At 37.4% G+C, this 18892-nt stretch overlaps 1 protein-coding gene across 2 annotated transcripts in view; it reads left to right on the forward strand.

Moving 5' to 3' along the window:
* LOC126297739 (E3 ubiquitin-protein ligase HERC2) overlaps window positions 1–18527 on the forward strand; it is a 752343-nt gene extending 733816 nt beyond the window's left edge. For both annotated transcript variants that reach the window (XM_049988889.1, XM_049988890.1), the window contains one exon: window positions 16323–18527. In XM_049988889.1, coding sequence (XP_049844846.1) covers window positions 16323–16484 — 162 coding nt within the window. In that variant the 3' untranslated portion in view covers window positions 16485–18527. The remainder of the gene's footprint in view (window positions 1–16322) is intronic.
* The last annotated feature ends 365 nt before the right edge of the window (window positions 18528–18892 follow it).

Below are 18892 nucleotides of genomic sequence, written 5' to 3' on the forward strand. Positions count from 1 at the left end.
CATTTGAAGGTACTCAGACCAGACCAGACAAGTCAAGGTATGTATACATGCAAAATTAAAGGTGTAGGTGCAAAAGTTCATAGGAGGTACTAACACATAATCCAAACGTCACAGTCATGTTAACAGAAGATAATAGCATAGGAAAGCATATCAGTTGATAAGGTAGGGATACAGTGTGAATATATATGTAGACCTCGGGCTACACACCATTCCTTACTGACAGTATAGGTGCACAATCATCAAGAAGTAGTCTGTTATGGCTTTTTTGGTGTAGTTACTGATTTACATTACTACCACAGAACTGCTTTTATCAGCTTTAAGAAGAAGGATATCATCAGTGCTTCATTTTTGTTTGTTCATTTATTTATTTTACACGAGTAGTTCCGTAGGACCAAATGGATGAGCAAATCTCCAAGGTCATGGAACATGTCAGTGCATTAAATTACAACATACAAGTAATAACAGATAAAATAAAATGTTTATGAAGTCAAAAAAGGCAAGCCATAAATCTGTGTAAACACAATCAACAATATAACACAGGAATTGGCTTAATTTTTCAAGGAACTCTTCGACAGAATAGAAGGAGTGATCCATGAGGAAACTCTTCAGTTTCTATTTGAAAGCATTGCTGCTAAGAGTTTTGAATTCTTGTCATAGCTTATCAAAAATGGATGCAGCAGCAGTATACTGCAAACCTTTCTACTTAAGAGTCAAGGAAGTGCGATCCAAATGCAGATTGGATTTCTGCCTAGTATTAACTGAGTGAAAGCTGGTAATTCTTGGGAATAAGCTGATATCGTTGACAAGAAATGACAGTAAAGAATATATATATTGAGAGGCCAGTGTCAGAATACCCAGACTAATGAACAGGAGTCGACAAGAGGTTCGGAAACACAACTCGTATTGCCCAAACTGCCCATTTCTGAGCCAAAAATATCCTCTGAGAATGAGAAGAGTTACTCCAAAATATAATACCATACATCATAAATGAGTGAAAATAGGCAAAGTAGACTACTTTTCATGTTGAACTGTCATTTACTTCAGATACCATTTGATTATTAAAAATGGCAGCATTAAGTCTTTGGACAAGATACTGAACATGGGCTTTGTGTGATAGTTTACTAACTATCTGAACACCTAGAAATTTGAATTGTTCAGTTTCACAAATCATCTGCCCATTCTGTGAAATTAAAACATTGTGTTTTGTTGATTTGTGTGTTAGAAACTGTAAAAACTGAGTCTTACTGTGATTTAGCATTAGTTATTTTCTACAGGCCATGGAGTTAAGTTATGAAATGCACTATTTGAAACAGTGTCATTGCACACAAAATCAGAATCACCTGTTATACCAGATGGCATATCATTTATGTAAATAAGGAACAGGAGTGGCTCCAGCACTGATCCCTTGGGCACCCCCTCATTTGACACTGTGCCCCACTCAGACTCCACATCATAGTCATTCTCAACGCTGTGGGTAACGACTTTTGCGCTGTCTGTTGTTAAAGTAAGAGGTGAACCAATTGTGAGCCACTCCATAATATCCATGAGAGTCCTTAGTCTTCAGTGATTTAATTATTGACTCAATCTTTCCCCTTGTCAGTATCACAGAGGAGTATTTCAGGCATCATAGGCATTTTTTCAAGAGATTTATATGAGTCCCTGTATAAACTAAGGTTTTATTTGAGTCATCAGCAATGCTCAGAAAGTGATTGTTACTTAGTGTACATATATCTGACTTGCCAGTAACAGAAATATTTTTACTATGAACTGACTTTATATCATTGACCTTGTGCTGCCGACCATACACTTCCTTCACGACTGACCATATGGTTTTAATTTTATCCTGTGATTTAGCTATTTTATTTGCGTACCACATACTCTTTGCCTTCCGAATAACATTTTTAAGCTTCTTACAATTCTGTTTGTAATGGGCTACTGTAGCTCGACTGTGATTACTTCTAACATTTTGATATAATTACCACTTTGTTCTATGCAATACCCTTATCCTACTAGTCAACCACTGCCTTTACTGCTAGCACATTCTGATGGAAAGCAACCTTCAAAGAGCATGAGAAATGTGTTAAGGAAAGCATTATATTTGTTATCTATGTTATCAGGACTATAAACATCATGCCATTCTTGTTCCTTAACAAAGGTTTAAAAACTTTCTATTGCTGTTGGATTAGGTTTTCTACATAGTTTGTAATTATATGCAAGATTTGTTTGAGAACAAAAATCTTTAAAGTTAAAATTAATGCATGTGGTCTGGAAGGCCATTCACCCTTGTAGTAACAGAATGCTGATCTATTAATGAAGAATGAATAAAAATATTGTCTATGGCTGTGCTACTTTTCTCCTGCACTGTGGTTGGAAAAAACACAATCTACATCAGAGCATGTGAATTTAGGAGATCTACAAACTTCCTTTCTCATGCACAAACACATACAAAATTAATATTGAAGTCATGACATATAACTAATTTTTGGTACTTCCTATAAAATAAACAAAAAACCCTCACTAGCTTTAGCAGAAATGCTCTGAAGTCAGAATTAGGGAACCTATAAACAACAACAATTGGAAGTTTAGTTTCACCAAATTCAGCTGCCCCTGCATAATATTCAAATACCCGTTCAGTGCAGTGCCAAGATCCATCTACAGACTCAAATGGAATACTGCTTTTTATGTACATGGCCACTCCCGCACTTCACAAAGAACTCGAAAAACAGCCAGCTAATCTTTATACTGGTAAAGGAAACCTCTGAATTGTTTAACTGATTGTATTTGTGTTAGGTCTTTATTACTAGATCCTTTACTGCTGTTTTGTGTATACTTATCAAAAACATGATCTGCTGTATTTAGCATAGTATTTTTATATGCTGTCGAACCTGTCAATTGGTCAATAGAACTATTTTTATGAGCTATCAAAAGCTTAATGTATTTTCCATCTACATGGTGTTTTACATTAAATATGAAACCTTTATTTAGGATATAAATTTCCTCTGGAAATGGAAATTCACAGTGGTTTTATCACCTTGTAGAGGATTTTGTTCCATATTTAGTTTTTCAATTTTTCTGCTGTGTCTGTCGACCCCAATCTGTCTTTCTTTATTGACAATATGAAACAGATAAAGTCCCAGTTTCAAAATACTGTAGAAAGAGAACCACTGTCAGAATGAAGTCAAATTTGAACAGCATATTATTGATACAGGGGAAAATGTCATGCAGAAAGGGAAAAGATTTACCAGTAGATGGCAGGCACAAGGCAGCAACATGGAACAACAACAACAACAACAACAACAATAATAATAATAATAATACATCAACAGCTTGCCTTACAACATAAACTTATAAAACAACACGTTCCCACATACAAGTATGCACCACAAAATGTACTGGAGAATGATGAATACAAATTATACTGGAACAGAACCATTATAACAGATAAAACAACACCACATAACAAACCTGACATTATACTCACCAATAAAAAGAAGAAATTAACACAACTAATTGAAATATCCATACCCAATACAACAAATATACATAAGAAAATAGGAGAAAAAATTGAAAAATACATCCAACTGGCTGAGGAAGTCAAGGATATGTGGCATCAGGATAAAGTTGACATTATACCAATTATACTATCAACTACAGGAGTCATACCACACAATATCCACTAGTACATCAATGCAATACAGCTACATCCAAACTTATATATACAACTACAGAAATCCGTAAGTATTGATACATGTTCAATTACCCGAAAGTTCCTAAATGCAGTATAAAATATACCGTACAGTTAAAAGGAAGTCACGCTTGATCAAGGTCCACGTCACCTTCCACTTTTGACCAGACATAATGTCTGAGATAAGAAAGAAATAATAATAATAACAATAACAAAAATTTTACCAATGGATGGCACTGTAAGCATCGGCATATCCACACCAACAGACATGCAGCACATCACTGTTCTTCAGTTGGCACCTGAAATGCCCAACATGACTATCTCCATGAAGGATTGTGCACTGCTGGTAACACTCTTTTTTCAAGAATGGTGACTGTGTGCCAGTAGGCCTGCAGAAGTTCTGGACACTCCAGGGTAGGAAATACAGCATTGTCTGGTGTCTGCTAAGGATCTGGAGAAAATGATTACAAAATTCAAAAAGACACGTTGTTTTAAAATGCAGTGTGGCATAGGGAGGAAAGCAGTTGATCCAACCTCTGACGAAGATGTGGCCACACAACTGTGGGAAGGATCAAGAGGTGGTGTGCAAACATGCAGTGCTCGGGGAATTGCCCAAATGTTGGTCGTGCTGGCAAGCACAGTGCATTAAGTCATATAAAACATCCTGCATTGCTATCCGTACAAAATCACCCATGTTCAAGAGTTTCTTCCAGCTGATCTCCCAGCAAGACAGACGTTCATTTTGGAATTTCTTGCTCACTTGGCTATGGAGAATGTATGGCCATGGTACATTCTGTGGGTAGACAAAGCCCATTTCCATCTCTATGGACATGTCAATATGCAGAATTGCAGAATATGGGCAACAGAAAATACAAACGCACCTCAACCAGTACCACTTTATTTTGCAAATGTCACTGTGTAGTGTGAGTTGATGCCATCATTTCTCATAGATTCATATTTTTTCAAGTAGATGAGTTCTGCAGATCCTGTTACTTGTACCATCACTGGTACAGGCTACAAGAGCCTTTTGTGTACCAATGTCATTCCAACCCTTCAACAGTGTGGGTAGAATAATTTTTATGCAAGACTGTGCTCCTCTGCACATTGCACGGCCAGTGAAGTAGCTATTGCAGAGGCATTTGGAAATGCTAGAATTATCAGCCATCATTTCCCTACAGCCTAGCCATCTAGATCACCTGATCTTAATCAGTGTGACTTCTGGCTGTGGGTTTATCTGAAAGATGTTGTCTTCAGTGTTCCAGCTATGAACAAAGCTGAATTGGAGGAATGTATTTTGTAACACTTTGTGAACGGGACCCTCAAGACACTCAGATCTGTTGTAGAACATGCTCTTTCTCGATTTCAGGCTTTGCCAGAAAATTGTTGATATCGTATTGAACATCCTTGTGCCAATCTCGTGGCAGTTAGAAACTGATGACATTTTGCTTTTTATGTGGCTTTTTGGCCCAAGGACAAGTAAAAACTGATGTCATTTTGCTTTTTATGCAGTTTTTGGCCACAGGACAATTGAAAACCAATTTTTCGTATCTGATGCAACATGACATTGCTGTGGTGGATGAGCTTACCTAACTAATATTTCCAGAGCAAACATTTGTCTTGCTGACAGCTCAGTGGAAAACAAGTGTTGAACATGAGTGATTTTGTATGAATGACAATTCAGGATGTTTGGTAGGATTTTATACACCATGGTCATAGGCATGTCCAACATTTGGGCAATTCCTTGTGTGTTTGCACACCATCAGTCTAACCCTCCTTGCAATGTTGTGGCCACATCCTTGACAGACGTTGGATTAACTGCTTTCCTCCCTCTGCCACATTTCATTTCAAAACAACCTGTCTTTTCGAGTTTTGCAATCATTTTCTCGAGACCCCTAGCAAACATCAGACGAATGCCTTTTTTGATACCCTTGAGTGTGTTGAACTTGTGCAGGACTACTGGTGCAGTCACTGTTATTGTGTAGGAGCTTTACCAGCAGCACACGATCCTTCATGGAGACAGTCATGTTGGGTGTCTCTGATACAAAATAAAGAACAGCCGTGTCTCTTGCGTCTGTTGATGTGCAAATTCTGCTGCTTGTAGTGCCATCTATTGTTCAAATTTTCATTAAATTTTTTTTTGTTACATGACATTTCCTCCTGTTTCAATACTATGCTTTTCAAATTTGGCATCATTCTGAATAGTGGTTCTCTTTCTGCAACATTTTAAATCTGGAACTTTAATTATGGACACCCAATATTTATGTGATGAGTTTCACTTTTACTTCATCATTAATAATTTTGAGCCCTGAATGTGATGTATGTGTAGTTGTACTTGTTGGATTATTCAGTTCCACTATTACGATGGTTTTACATTTTCTTATTATGTAGTAATGTCAACACTAGTAACTTTCACTGTCAATAATTCTGTAGTTATCTTACTAAAGATGGTCAGTAGAGGTATTCTACTTAGCTCTTTGCAATTGATAGAAGGTCCCGTTCAAAAGTTATGCTATGATCACCAGTAGACATATCACTAGCATTACTATCTGTGATGATACAGTAGAGACGATTGTCTTTGTTTGTTTGATGTGTGAATGTTCCTCCATAATTTTTCATCCGTTTGACATTAATCACTGTTGATATTGCTCTAAGTGCTGTATTGACTATTAATTGTGGATTTTCACCTTGACAGCTTTGATGTTGTATGAGCCTAAAATGAACATTAAAAATGCTTTTACCTGATGTGTTTTCGTGGTGTAAATACATATAAGTATTTTAGACCCACATTCTTGTTAGATTATACTATTTTTGCATAGGTTATATGTTTCCTGTTTCAGTGTTGATAGAGATCCTGTGAAGATGGTCCATGACCAAAAACCAGTAGACATATAGGTTTTAAAATAAATAGCTGGTGCTTAAAAATGCATTTTTTTTAATGTGGAATTATTCACGAACTTCCATCCTCAACAGAATAAATATGATATAGGTATTTAACCAATAATGCCAATTAATTAGGGTAAAGAAGAATGTGTGTGTTTTTCTTGAACTTGGAAGAAAAAATAAATGAAGTAGTTCTGTTCCTTGGTTAGAAACTATTCTGGTTTTCTCCATCACTTTATGAGACTGCTCTAAAGACATTTCAGGAGCCCCAAACTGTGAGGGCAGCCTTGTGAATGTGCCCATTCCTTACCATCTTGCAAACATCAGTAAGGGTGTAAGAGTGCACCGTAGAAGGAGACAGAAATGGTTGGAGTTTAATATCTCAGTGTCAATGAGATCATTACAAGCTGAGTAGTATCTCAGTTGGAGAAGAATGAAACTATGGCCATTGCTAATGACAGAATCAGTCAGGAATTCACATGTAGTGATTTTGGAAAACAACATAAAACCTAGATTAGGGTGATTGGATAAGAATTTTAATGCTGCCTCAGCAACAGGAAACCTAGATGAGGATGGACGACTTTTACCTTGCTGCCTACAGTAACAGTCCACTATATTACTGACAGTGATACTCACTCAATCTTTAAGAGCAAGCACCCAAAGATTTTGTTAGTATCTAATACTATGTAAACAAAGTGTGCTTCAGAGTTTAGGTTTCATTAGGAGGTTATGGAGCAGGAAAGGTGAGAATTGAATTCACTTACGCTGGAGAAAAGCCTTGACATTGTATACCTGAGATGATTTAAGAACTGATAACTCTTTTCCATAATTTTGTTGGGGCAATTATAGCTATATTTCTATCAGTAACAGAAGCAGTAACAGTAGTCCTACTTTTGAGGGATACCAGGTTTCCTTTTTTTATCTGGTGCTCTACTTTGACACAAGAACTCAAAATTTCAGTAATAACATACACTTCATCATTCTAGTGAAATGACCATCATTAGTGAACGTTTATAAGCCTTAACTGCATATCAGCAGAGTAAAAATTCTTCTGCACATGGAGTGTAATTGCCATGTGTTTTGTCTGTACACAGAATAAATTTTTAAAACAGTGCTATGTTGGCTTGCCCCTATGAGGTGTGAAATTTATTCTTTCTTCTCCATCATAACAGACCTTGACATTATGGTTTGATCTCATTTCTTCCACATGAATGAGCACACTCTTATTGTGAATCAACAGGTGCACACCCCTTCCATGCAGCTACAGAAACATGACATTTACCTATGTACAATGTGGCATGAAGTGTAGAGGACGATTATTAGGCATGTGCACTTTGCCATTTCATGACCTATGTGCATCTACATGAGTGCCCTATTGTGGATTGTTGTATAAAACTGACATTGACCAACAAGAGGAAATACAGTACTGAAAACAAGGAGCACCCTTCAGAATTATAGGTCTCTGTCATAACACCTTTCCCTAATTAAGTAAATGACATGTGACCAAAGATCTAGAAATTTATGTATGCTACAATAAAGCAGGGGTCAAAAATCTGATTAAAAATCTTTACCTAAGTCTTCCAGATGTTTTTACTTGCATATAATGATGATATGTGGAAGTGCATAAAATTTTTCAAAAGTTGATGAGAAACATCAAACACCATTAAAATATATAACCTCAGGTGGTCCTGAAAAGCTGTGACAGCAACAAGAGCTTCACTTCAAATTTAAGTAGTCAAAGCCTCACAGACAAACAAAGGTTAAGAGAAGATGCAATGATCGTAAGGATAGCCATATGTAAAGCATTCAATAAATCTGATAGTAAAATTTTATCTATCAAAGTGCCTCTTTTAAATTGTCGCACAAATGACAAAATGGCTGGTATCGAAATAAGTGTTCCCACAATAGAGAAGGGCGACCACTAGACCTGATGGGATACCAGGTTGATTCTACTCAGAGTATACGAAAGAAATTACCCTCTTTTAGCAGCAGTGTCTTTGGAGGAATGGAGTGTTCCTTATAATTGGAAAAAAGTGCAGGTCATTTCTGTTTTCAAGAAGGTTCGTCAAACAGATGCACAAAGCTATTGGGGTATATCTCTGACATTGGCTAGTCATAGAATTTTGGAACTTGTTTTATGCTCATGTATTATGACATTTCTTGAGGAACAAACATGAGTTTTGAAAACAACAATCTTGTGAAACCCAGATCGCTCTGTTCATCCATGAGCCCCAGAAAGCAATAGATATGGGCACCCAGGTACATGCTAATTTTCTTCCCTTCCAGAAGGCATTCAATACAGTTCCACAATGCCACCTAATGAACAAAATATGAGCGTATAGAATATCAGACCAACTCTGTGGTTTAATTGAAGAGTTCCTAGCAGACAGAACACAGTTGTCATTGTGAATTGAGGGAAGTCCTCAGTTGTAAAAGTAACTTTGGGCATGCCCCAGTGGGTTGCTACAAGACAATTACTTTTCACAATATATATAAATGACCTGCTTGATAATGTCAGAAGTCCCATGAGGCTGTTTGCAGATGATACTCTTGTACACAGAGAAGTCATGACAGTGGAAAAATTGTAGTGAAATTCAGAAAGACCTGCCAAGGATCGATGCTTGCTGCAGGGAGTGGCAATTAAGCCTCAACATAAACAAATGTAATGCCTTGTGAATACGTAGATAGAAATAGCCTTTATGGTATGATTACACAGTTGCAGAACAATCACTGGAAGCAGTTATTTCCATACAATACCTAGGAGTATGTGTACATAGCGATTTGAAATGGAACTATGACATAAAATTAATTGCGAGTAAAGCAAATGCCACACAGAGATTCATTGGAAGAATCCTCTGGAAATGCAGTCCATCAACAAAGGAATTAGCTTACAAAACATTTGTAAAACCAACAGTTGAATTTTGCTCATCAGTGTGGGATCCAGACAAGATAGGACTGATAGAGGAAATATAGAAGATCCAAAGAAGAGTGGCACATTTGGCTACAGGTTCATTTAGTAAGCACAAAAGCATCACGCAGATGATCAGTAAATCCCAGTGCCAGACACTGCGAGAGAGGTGTTCTCTATCATTGTGTCATTTATTGTTAAAATTCTGGGAGCATATGTTCCTAGAAGAGTCAAAAATTATATTACTTCCTCCCATGTACATCTCACAAAAAGACCATTAAGATAAACTTAGATTCAGTCCCACATCCCTGTATAATTTCTGTCACATGAAGCAAAAATTGTTCGATAATTATGTAATGCATGTGTGTCTGTTTCAACAAGGGAAAGAAATAGCAGAACTTACAAGGAGACCTAAATTGAAATAAAATTTTGACTTGAGCAGTAAACACTTCCATAAATATCAAGATTTCCAAAGTTTGTTCACGTTTTGGATATGTGTAACAACTGCTCTGAAATGAATGTCAACATATATGGAAGGCTTATATTGACACTAACGCAAGTGTTACATTACATGATGAACTAAAACAGTCAGTTCTGAACCACTATTCAACTTCATTTTTTCATATACACAGAGGACTGTCTGAGGTGAAAGTTCCAAGTTCTTAACTATGAAAATAAATTTTGGGGATATGCCGATATGCCATGCTTTACACAAAGAATATAACTCATGCAGTAATTGGTCTTATTTTGAATATATAGTTGCAAGATGCTACATCATTGTTTACTGTGGATATAATTAAGCAACTGACTGAAAGATTCATCCATTGTGTTCACCTATCATGAAGTAGCACTTCCTCTCCCATGTAATTTTCATGCGAACTAGAAAGATGTAGGTGTGAGACTGATTACTCAGATGAGCTACTTTGCTACTGGGTATTTTTTAGGATTCTTCAAATTTGTCATGAATGGTTAGTATAACTGAAGACTATAAATGAGAGATAAAATTTGGAGTCACTTATTCATATAAAAAAGATAGGAACTTTAGTGATACAGGGACCAGTTCTTTTACTGCTGTACTGTAACAATGATTACAAAGGTGAGTGATTACAAAATTACAAGTCTTTGTTGTAAATTTACTTGTTTACACAGTCTTGAATTAGGAAAGCTGTGTGTTCAAACTAATACTACTCTGTCTTCAGATTTTTTTTTTAACACTGAAGCACAAAAGAAACTGGTATAGGCAAATGTATTGATATACAGAGATGTGTAAACAGGCAAAAGATGATGATGCGGTCGGCAGTGCCTATATAATACAACAAGTGTCTGGTGTGGTTGTTAGATTGGTTACTGCTGCTACAATGACAGGTTATCAAGATTTAAGTGAGTTTGAACGTGGTGTTATAGTCTGCACACGAGCGACGGGACATAGCATCACCGAGGTAGCGACGAAGTAGGGATTTTCTCATATGACCATTTCATGAGTGTGCTGTGAATACCAGGAATCGATAAATCATTAAATATACCAGGAATCCATTAAATCATCAAATCTTTGATATTACTATTTCTGGAAAAAAATCCTGTAAGAACAGGACCAACCACAACTGAAGAGAATTTTTCAACATGACAAATGTGCAACCCTTCCTCAAATTTCTGCAGATTTCAGTGCAGGGCCATCAACAAGTGTTAGCATGCGAACCATTCAATGGAAGACCATCAACATGGCCTTTTGGAGTTGAAGGCCCACTTGTGTACCAGTTCATTATGTCAGTTCCCTCCACCACTACTTCAGACATTAGTCTCGTCCATGCCACGTCTTTTTGCAGCACTTCTGCATGCTCGTGGGTGTCTACACAATATTAGGCAGGTGTACCAGTTTCTTCGGCCCTACAGTGTATATGACATTTGCCTTCTCCATAACTGGCTGTGCACAGTATTTACTATAAGTTTTCCATTGAGCTAAAGCCAGGGGAAATGGGTGGAGTTCCATTACAATTAATCTCAATCCTGAACAAAACTCTCATTTATATATGTAGACATGTGTAGAAGCGTGTTACATTCTCTGGAAAATCCATGAGAGAAAATGATATAGAGTATAACATCATGTTGGTGTTGAGTTCATTATAAATCAAACATCTGTGTCAGTTGGCTAAGGATGGTGAAAAAAATTGGCTGTGGCCGTAGCTAATAAACTGTCCCAGAACTGCCCCAAAGTGATTTAGGTAGACAGCAGGAAACCTAAACTATGACAGCCAGGCAGGGGCTTGACCCTGTCACTCCTGAATATATACCTATTGTGTTAGCCATTGTTCCACATTGCTTTGTGAGTACTCATTAATCAATTTCTATTTCCAACATTTGGCAAGAGGTGGTTGTTAAGAAGTGTATGGTACTTGTAGTCTCAGTTCAGGTGAAAGACAGAAGTCCCAAGCAACTGTAAAAAACCACAGGTGACTCCTGTTTGTAAGAAGGGTAAAGAAATGGACCTGCAAAATTACAGAGTAATATTGTTAACAATAGTTTTCTGCAGAATTCTTGAGTATATTCTAAGTTCAAGTATAATCAATTTCCTTGAGAGTGAAAAGGTTCTATCTACAAATTAATGTAGATTTAGAAAGCATCACTTGTAAAAAAACTCAGCTTGCCCTTTTCCACTCACAATATCCTGCAAACCATGGATAAAGGGCAACAGCCAGATGCCATGTTCCTGGATTTCCAGAGAGTATTTGACACACTAGCACACTGCAGACTGTTAACAAAGTTCTGAGTGTGCAGAATAGGTTCTCAAATGTGTAAGAGGCTCAAAGACTGGACAGTGTCATCTTTAGGTTACCATGGGAGGATGCAGGAGAACTTGGACAGACTTTTTAAGTAGTGTGAGCAGCAATCTGTGACTGTTTGCTGATATGTACTGGACAGTGTTATCTTTAGCTTACCTTGGGAGAATGCAGGGGAATTTGGACAGAATTTCTGTTGTGTGTGATGAATGGGAGGTTGCTCTAAATGTAGAGAAACAGAAATTAATGCAAGTGAGTAGGAAAAACACTCCTATAATGTTTGAATGTAGTGTTAGCAGTGTTCTGCTTGGCAGTAATGTTGGTTAAATATCTAGTCATAGCATTGCAAAGTAACATGAAATTGAATGAGCCCATCAAGTCAATTGTAGAAAACACAAATGGTATACTTAAGTTTACTGGGAAAATTCTAGGAAAGTGTAGCTCATTTATAGAGGAGAATGCATACAGAAAACTGTTCAGCCCATTCTTGAGTACTGCTTGATGTTTGGATTCCTCATCGGGACAGATTAAAGGAAGATAATGAAGCAATTCAAAGTTGTGCTGCTAGATTTGTTACTGATAGTTTCAGTCAACATGTGAGTATTACAAAAAACAAAATGGGAGTCCTTGTAGGGAAGAAGACATTCATTTACCAAAACACTATTGAGAAAATGTAGAGGAATAGCACTTCTTGCTGACTGCAGAAAAATCCTGCTACCATCAACATATATCTCGCTTAGGACCATGAAGACAAGATAAGAGAAATCAGGATTCTTGTGGAGGCATACGGTCAATCTCTTCTCTCTTCCTTCTTTCGTAAATGGAACAGGAAATGGCATGATTGGCAGTAGTATAAAGTATCCTGCATTATGTGCTATATGGTGGCTTGTGAAAACTGTCTGTACACTACTGGCCATTAAAATTGTTACACCATGAAGATGACAAGCTACAGACACAAAATTTAACTGACAGGAAGAAGATGCTGTGATATGCAAATGATTAGCTTTTCAGAGCATTCACACAAGGTTGGCGCTGGTGGCAACACCTACAGTATGCTGACATGAGGAAAGTTTCCAACCGATTACTCGTACACAAACAGCATTTGCCTGGTGAAACATTGTTGTGATGCCTCGTGTAAGGAGGAGAAACGCGTACCATCATGTTTCCAACTTTGATAAAAGCCAGATTTTAGCCTATTGGGATTGCGGTTTATCGTATTGTGAAATTGCTGCTTGTGTTGGTCAAGATCCAATGACTGTTAGCAGAGTATGGAATCTGTGGGTTCAGGAGGATAATACAGAATGCCGTGCTGGATCCCAACAGCCTTGTATCACTAGCAGTCGAGATGACAGGCATCTTATCTGCATGGCTGTAACGGATCATCCAGCCACATCTCGATCCCTGAGTCAACAGATGGGGACGTTTGCAAGACAACAACCATCTGCATGAACAGTTCGACAACATTTGCAGCAGCATGAAGTGTCAGCTCGGAGACCGTGGCTGCGGTTACCCTTGACGCTGCATCACAGACAGGAGTGCCTGCAATGGTGTACTCAATGACGAACGTGGGTGCACGAATGGAAAAACGTAATTTGTTCGGATGAATCCAGGTTCTGTTTACAGCATCATGATGGTCGCATCCGTGTTTGGTGACATCATTGCGAACGCACATTGGTAGCATGTATTTGTCATCGCCATACTGGCATATTGCCTGGTGTAATGGTATGGGGTACCATTGGTTACACGTGTCGGTCACCTCTTGTTCACATTGACGGCACTTTGAACAGTGGACGTTACATTTCAGATGTGTTACGACCCATGGCTCTACCCTTCATTCGATCCCTGCAAAACCCTACATTTCAGCAGGATAATTCACGACCACATGTTGTAGATCCTGTACGTGCCTTTCTGGATACAGAAAATGTTCGACTGCTGCCCTGGCCAGCACATTCTCCAAATCTCTCACCAATTGAAAACGTCTGATCAATGGTGGCCGAGCAACTGGCTCGTCACAATACGCCAGTCACTAATCTTGATGAACTGTGGTATTGTGTTGAATCTTCATGGGCAGCTGTACCTATACACACCATCCAAACTCTGTTTGACACAATGCCTAGGCGTACCAAGTCCGTTATTATGGCCAGAGGTGGTTGTTCTGGGTACTGATTTTTCAGGATCTATGCACTCAAATTGCGTGAAAATGTAATCACATGTCAGTTCTAGTATAATATATTTGTCCAATGAATACCCGTTTATCATCTGCATTTCTTCTTGGTGTAGCAATTTTAATGGCCAGTAGTGTAGAAGCATACTGATGAGACAAAACATTTTGGCCACTGCCCACCGCGATGTTGAATGCCTCCTGGTGGTGCTTGAGGCATGTGTCTCAGTAAGGAAAGAACGTAAGTGGAAGAGAGATGAATGGGCAGTCATTGTAGCGAAGATGCGGATGGAAAATGCAGAAATCCACTGATACAGTCAGTTTTGACAAAGGTTTTATTGTTGTGGCACAGTGGCTGGAAATGAGAATCTCTGAAACAGTGAAGCTGGGTCACATGTTAGCTTACTTATGTCATGAGCCCTGATGGAGAGTGGTTGAAGGATGTGGAAATAATGAGTAGACAACATGGTATCAGACAACCTTGTCTCATCGCAAAACATAGAGGTCGGAGGATCCCCCACTGTGTAACCCGCACAGCAGTCTGTTGCAGATCTAACAACAGAATACAATGCTGGTGCAGGCATAAGTGTTTTGGAGCACCATTCAAAGGCCATTGTTGAACATGGAGCTCCACATCACACGACCTCTATATGTTTTTGTGTTGATCCGAGTTCTTGCCGTGGATCCATAGAAGTGTGTTGCCCGTTGAATGAATCACATTTCTTATTACACCACCTCAATAGTTGGGTCCTTATATGCAGTCATCCAAGAGACATGCACCGCACCACATATGCAGGCCAGTGAAGGCACAATTATGCTGTGGGGTACATTGAGTTGGGCTTTCATGGAATCTTTGGTGGTAATTGAAAGGATCATGACATCAGTGAACTACATGAACATTATTGTGGACCACCTGCATCACTTCATGCTTGGAGTTTCCGCCTACAGTGATGACATCTTCCAGCAGGATAACTGTCCATGTTGCAAAGTCATATTCATGCTACAGTGGTTTGAGGGGCATTATAGTGAGCTCGCATTGATGTCTTGGCCAATACATGTGCCTGATCTGTACCCATTGGAAAACATACTGAGCACCATTCCATTCCATAATTTGCGGGAATTGCTTGACCTGTGCAGAGACATCTGGTGCTACATACTACTGGAATCCTGTCAAGGACTTGTAGTATCCTTACAAAGCAGAATCTCTGTAGTACAGTGTTTGAAAAGTGGAACAACATACTTAAAAGTTAGTAATCATAATGTTTTGGCTCATTGGTGTATTTATTTATTCATTTTTCTTTGCTCATGGACGCGACAGTTTACAGGTGTGAATGTTGAAAGCATCATACACATTTAGGCAAGCTGTTCAACATTTGACTAATTTGTCATGGTACATAATGTGAAGGCTTAATTTTAATGAATACAAAGTGTGTTTACAATAATTATGAAATACCACAAAGGACAGTTTACTAACAAATTTATATATAAAAGTGTGCAGTTCTCATCTTAGGTTTGGTTATGCTATTCATAAATTACATTTTTTTTTTCTGTTAGCCCCTCTAAGATTTTCTACAGAGAGTTTACTTCCTTTTATATCCTTTTATGTTTTGTTTAATGTATTGAATACCTCCTGCCAGTTTTACCAAGAGCACCCACTGCCAGTGTGATGATGTGTTGTGTAGCTCCTTTTTTGTATCATAAAAATTCTTTTTAAGTACACTGCTTGTGCATTGCTCAACATATAAATTGAATAGGAAGGATGTTGATATATGCATATATAGTTCACTACTCTCAGAGCTCCTTCATTTCATTAATAACTGTAGATTAATGTTATCTACTAATTTACTAGGAAATGTTTGTGTTGCTTGTTTACCGACGGACATGATTGACAGTTTTCTTTCTGAATGGTTCCAGGCTGTGCTGCGGGAAAAATTAAAATATGCCATCCATTTCTGCAAATCTATAGACACTGATGAATATGCAAGAGTAGCCATGCCAAGCAGTGGTGCTGGCTCAAGTAATTGTGACAGTGATGAACTGGACAGCATTGCAAGTGATGGACCAGAGTCTGTATGACCACAGAACTGTAGGCTGTAATTATGTTATATATGTAATTTTGTTAAAAGAAATAGTTTGACAGCAATGTGTCACCTTCATTTCCCTTTTTTTCCATGATCAAAAGATACAAATATTATATTTTAAAAAATTATACTGAAAGCAGTACAAGGATCTGTTATTTCTGTACAGACACTGTACTGACTTTTTTCCTGTGATATAATGTATAAGCTTCATGTTATCTTTTTCTCTGTCATCGTATTTCAGTAAGTTTTTACTCTTGGTATTTTTATTTTCTTTTGCTTGAAAGTACTGTTGTATTTACAAGAACGCCAGTCAGTATTAAACTTTAAAGGATATGTGATCACCATTTACCTCCAAAAATAAGTAAAAACACCAGGTAGGGTAAGTGAAAAAGTGAAATTTCAGAGCTTTGGATTTTGTCCAAGGGTTATCAGAGAAAAGTTTAAAATTAAAAAATTTCCTGCATTGAGGCACAACTACATTAGTGGTATTACATGATATGCAAGGAGTGACAAATGGCTATTGAGAGGCGGCACAGTTTGAAAAGGGTATTCATCCAGTCATACATTGTTTACTGTAAATGTCATCATGAGTAGGAACCTTCAAGGATGTGGGATGAGCAAAATTATACATAAATTGGAAGAAGTTTCTCCTGCAGACTATTTGGGAGACTGTGAATTTATGAGAAAAGTATGAGAGTATACAGTTAAGAAGTACTGTGTATCTAAAATAACCTATAAATGTATAATTTGAAAGGAAATTAAGGAACAAATATGATTGCTGAAAGAGAGAGAAAGAAACAAGACCAAAAATAAAGAGTGACATACCATCAGTATAGCAAATGACAAAAAATATTTGTGAATGCTTGGAGGCTAACCATAAATGAATGAAAAGAAAATGTAGAAGAACTGGAGGAGGAGCAGCAGCAACAGCAGCAGCAGCAGCAGCAGAAGAAGAAGAAGAAGAAGAAGATTACTACTCTAGTGATGAAAGAAGACAAGCTTATAGTAATACTACTACAGGTCATTGACATGCTAACTCCCTGTAATTTATCCTGCCATCTAAGATATCCACTATTTTAGTTGTGCCTCAGACCTTTCTTTTCAAGAAGTAAGAGTACCTCTTTTGAAAAGAAATTGCAAAATGTTTCCTTCAGTTTTATGTACCCTATTCATCACTGGTATTAGCTTTTCAAGGCTAATGGTGACCCAGCATTCCTAGAAAGACCGGTATCTCTGTTGACTTTCTTGTTTTCTATCAGTATTAAGTTAGACTATTAAACTTCAGTTTTTTACGCTTGTACTATACCATTGTAAATATATTTAATGTTAAGTTATGCACATGTTCCTAATTCTTAATATTTTTACTGTCTATAAATTTTGGAATGTGATATCTTACAGGGTGAAATTTAATGCGATTCTGGTGCATGACTCTAAAAATACAGACAAGGAAAACAAAATCACGAGATTCATCAGTATGTTGAATGCCATTATTTGTGTTAAGTAGAAAGAGGATAAAGCAATTTCTACAAATTAAGTTCTGTGGAATAAATTGATGATTTTGTAATGAGATCAGTAAAAGTGCATTACAGAAAATAAATCTTGTAACATTTGAGATGTTTAGCTCCAAAGTAAGCAGTATCCATGAAACTGCTCTATGAGTCCACTTCATGTGTGCTAGACAATGGGTAACTACTTCTCATAGGTAGATTTCCACTGGGTATTTTGTTGGTTTTTGCAAGATGACCCAAGAATACTTTCATACTGTCTGAATACTGCAATATATCTTTGCAGTCTTTTGCCTGCCATAATGTGTGGTTTCTAAACATTGCTAATTATTGAAATGTTTTGTAAACCTAAATATACTTTCAGACAATTGCATTGCTGCAAGTAATTTTTGTCATGTTTGTAATGTGCAATGAGCTTAGGTATGTTCATGACTTTACAGAGTAATGACAAATCAATACCACAGTTTTACAGTTTAAACTGTTGAAAATCTGTCCATAATTATGTACATTGTTAATAAAACAATTTGTAATAATATTTGCCTTTTATTTGTTTTATCACAATTTTGATTTTAAAGCCTTCATGTGAAAAAAAGATCAGAAGAATTCTGATATCTACAGAGAGAATAACAATTTTTTTATGAAATTGAAAGGAAAAAAATTATGCATGGAAGGTGGTGAGAAGAAAGGAGTTAGGCTGCAAAGAAAACTCATGTTGGAATGAACAGAAGGAATTCAGCTTCCATGTTGGCAACAGACAAGAATTAAGACCAGTCTGAATGTTGTCAGATGCAAATTTGATTAATGTGCTAAAAATAATTGGAAGAAATGAGTGGCTGCAAAAAAAATCCCTACCCCATCTGTATTGATGACCATACTCATGTGCAACACTGAACACATT

Source organism: Schistocerca gregaria, chromosome X (genome assembly GCF_023897955.1).
Source record: "Schistocerca gregaria isolate iqSchGreg1 chromosome X, iqSchGreg1.2, whole genome shotgun sequence".
Taxonomy (NCBI): domain Eukaryota; kingdom Metazoa; phylum Arthropoda; class Insecta; order Orthoptera; family Acrididae; genus Schistocerca; species Schistocerca gregaria.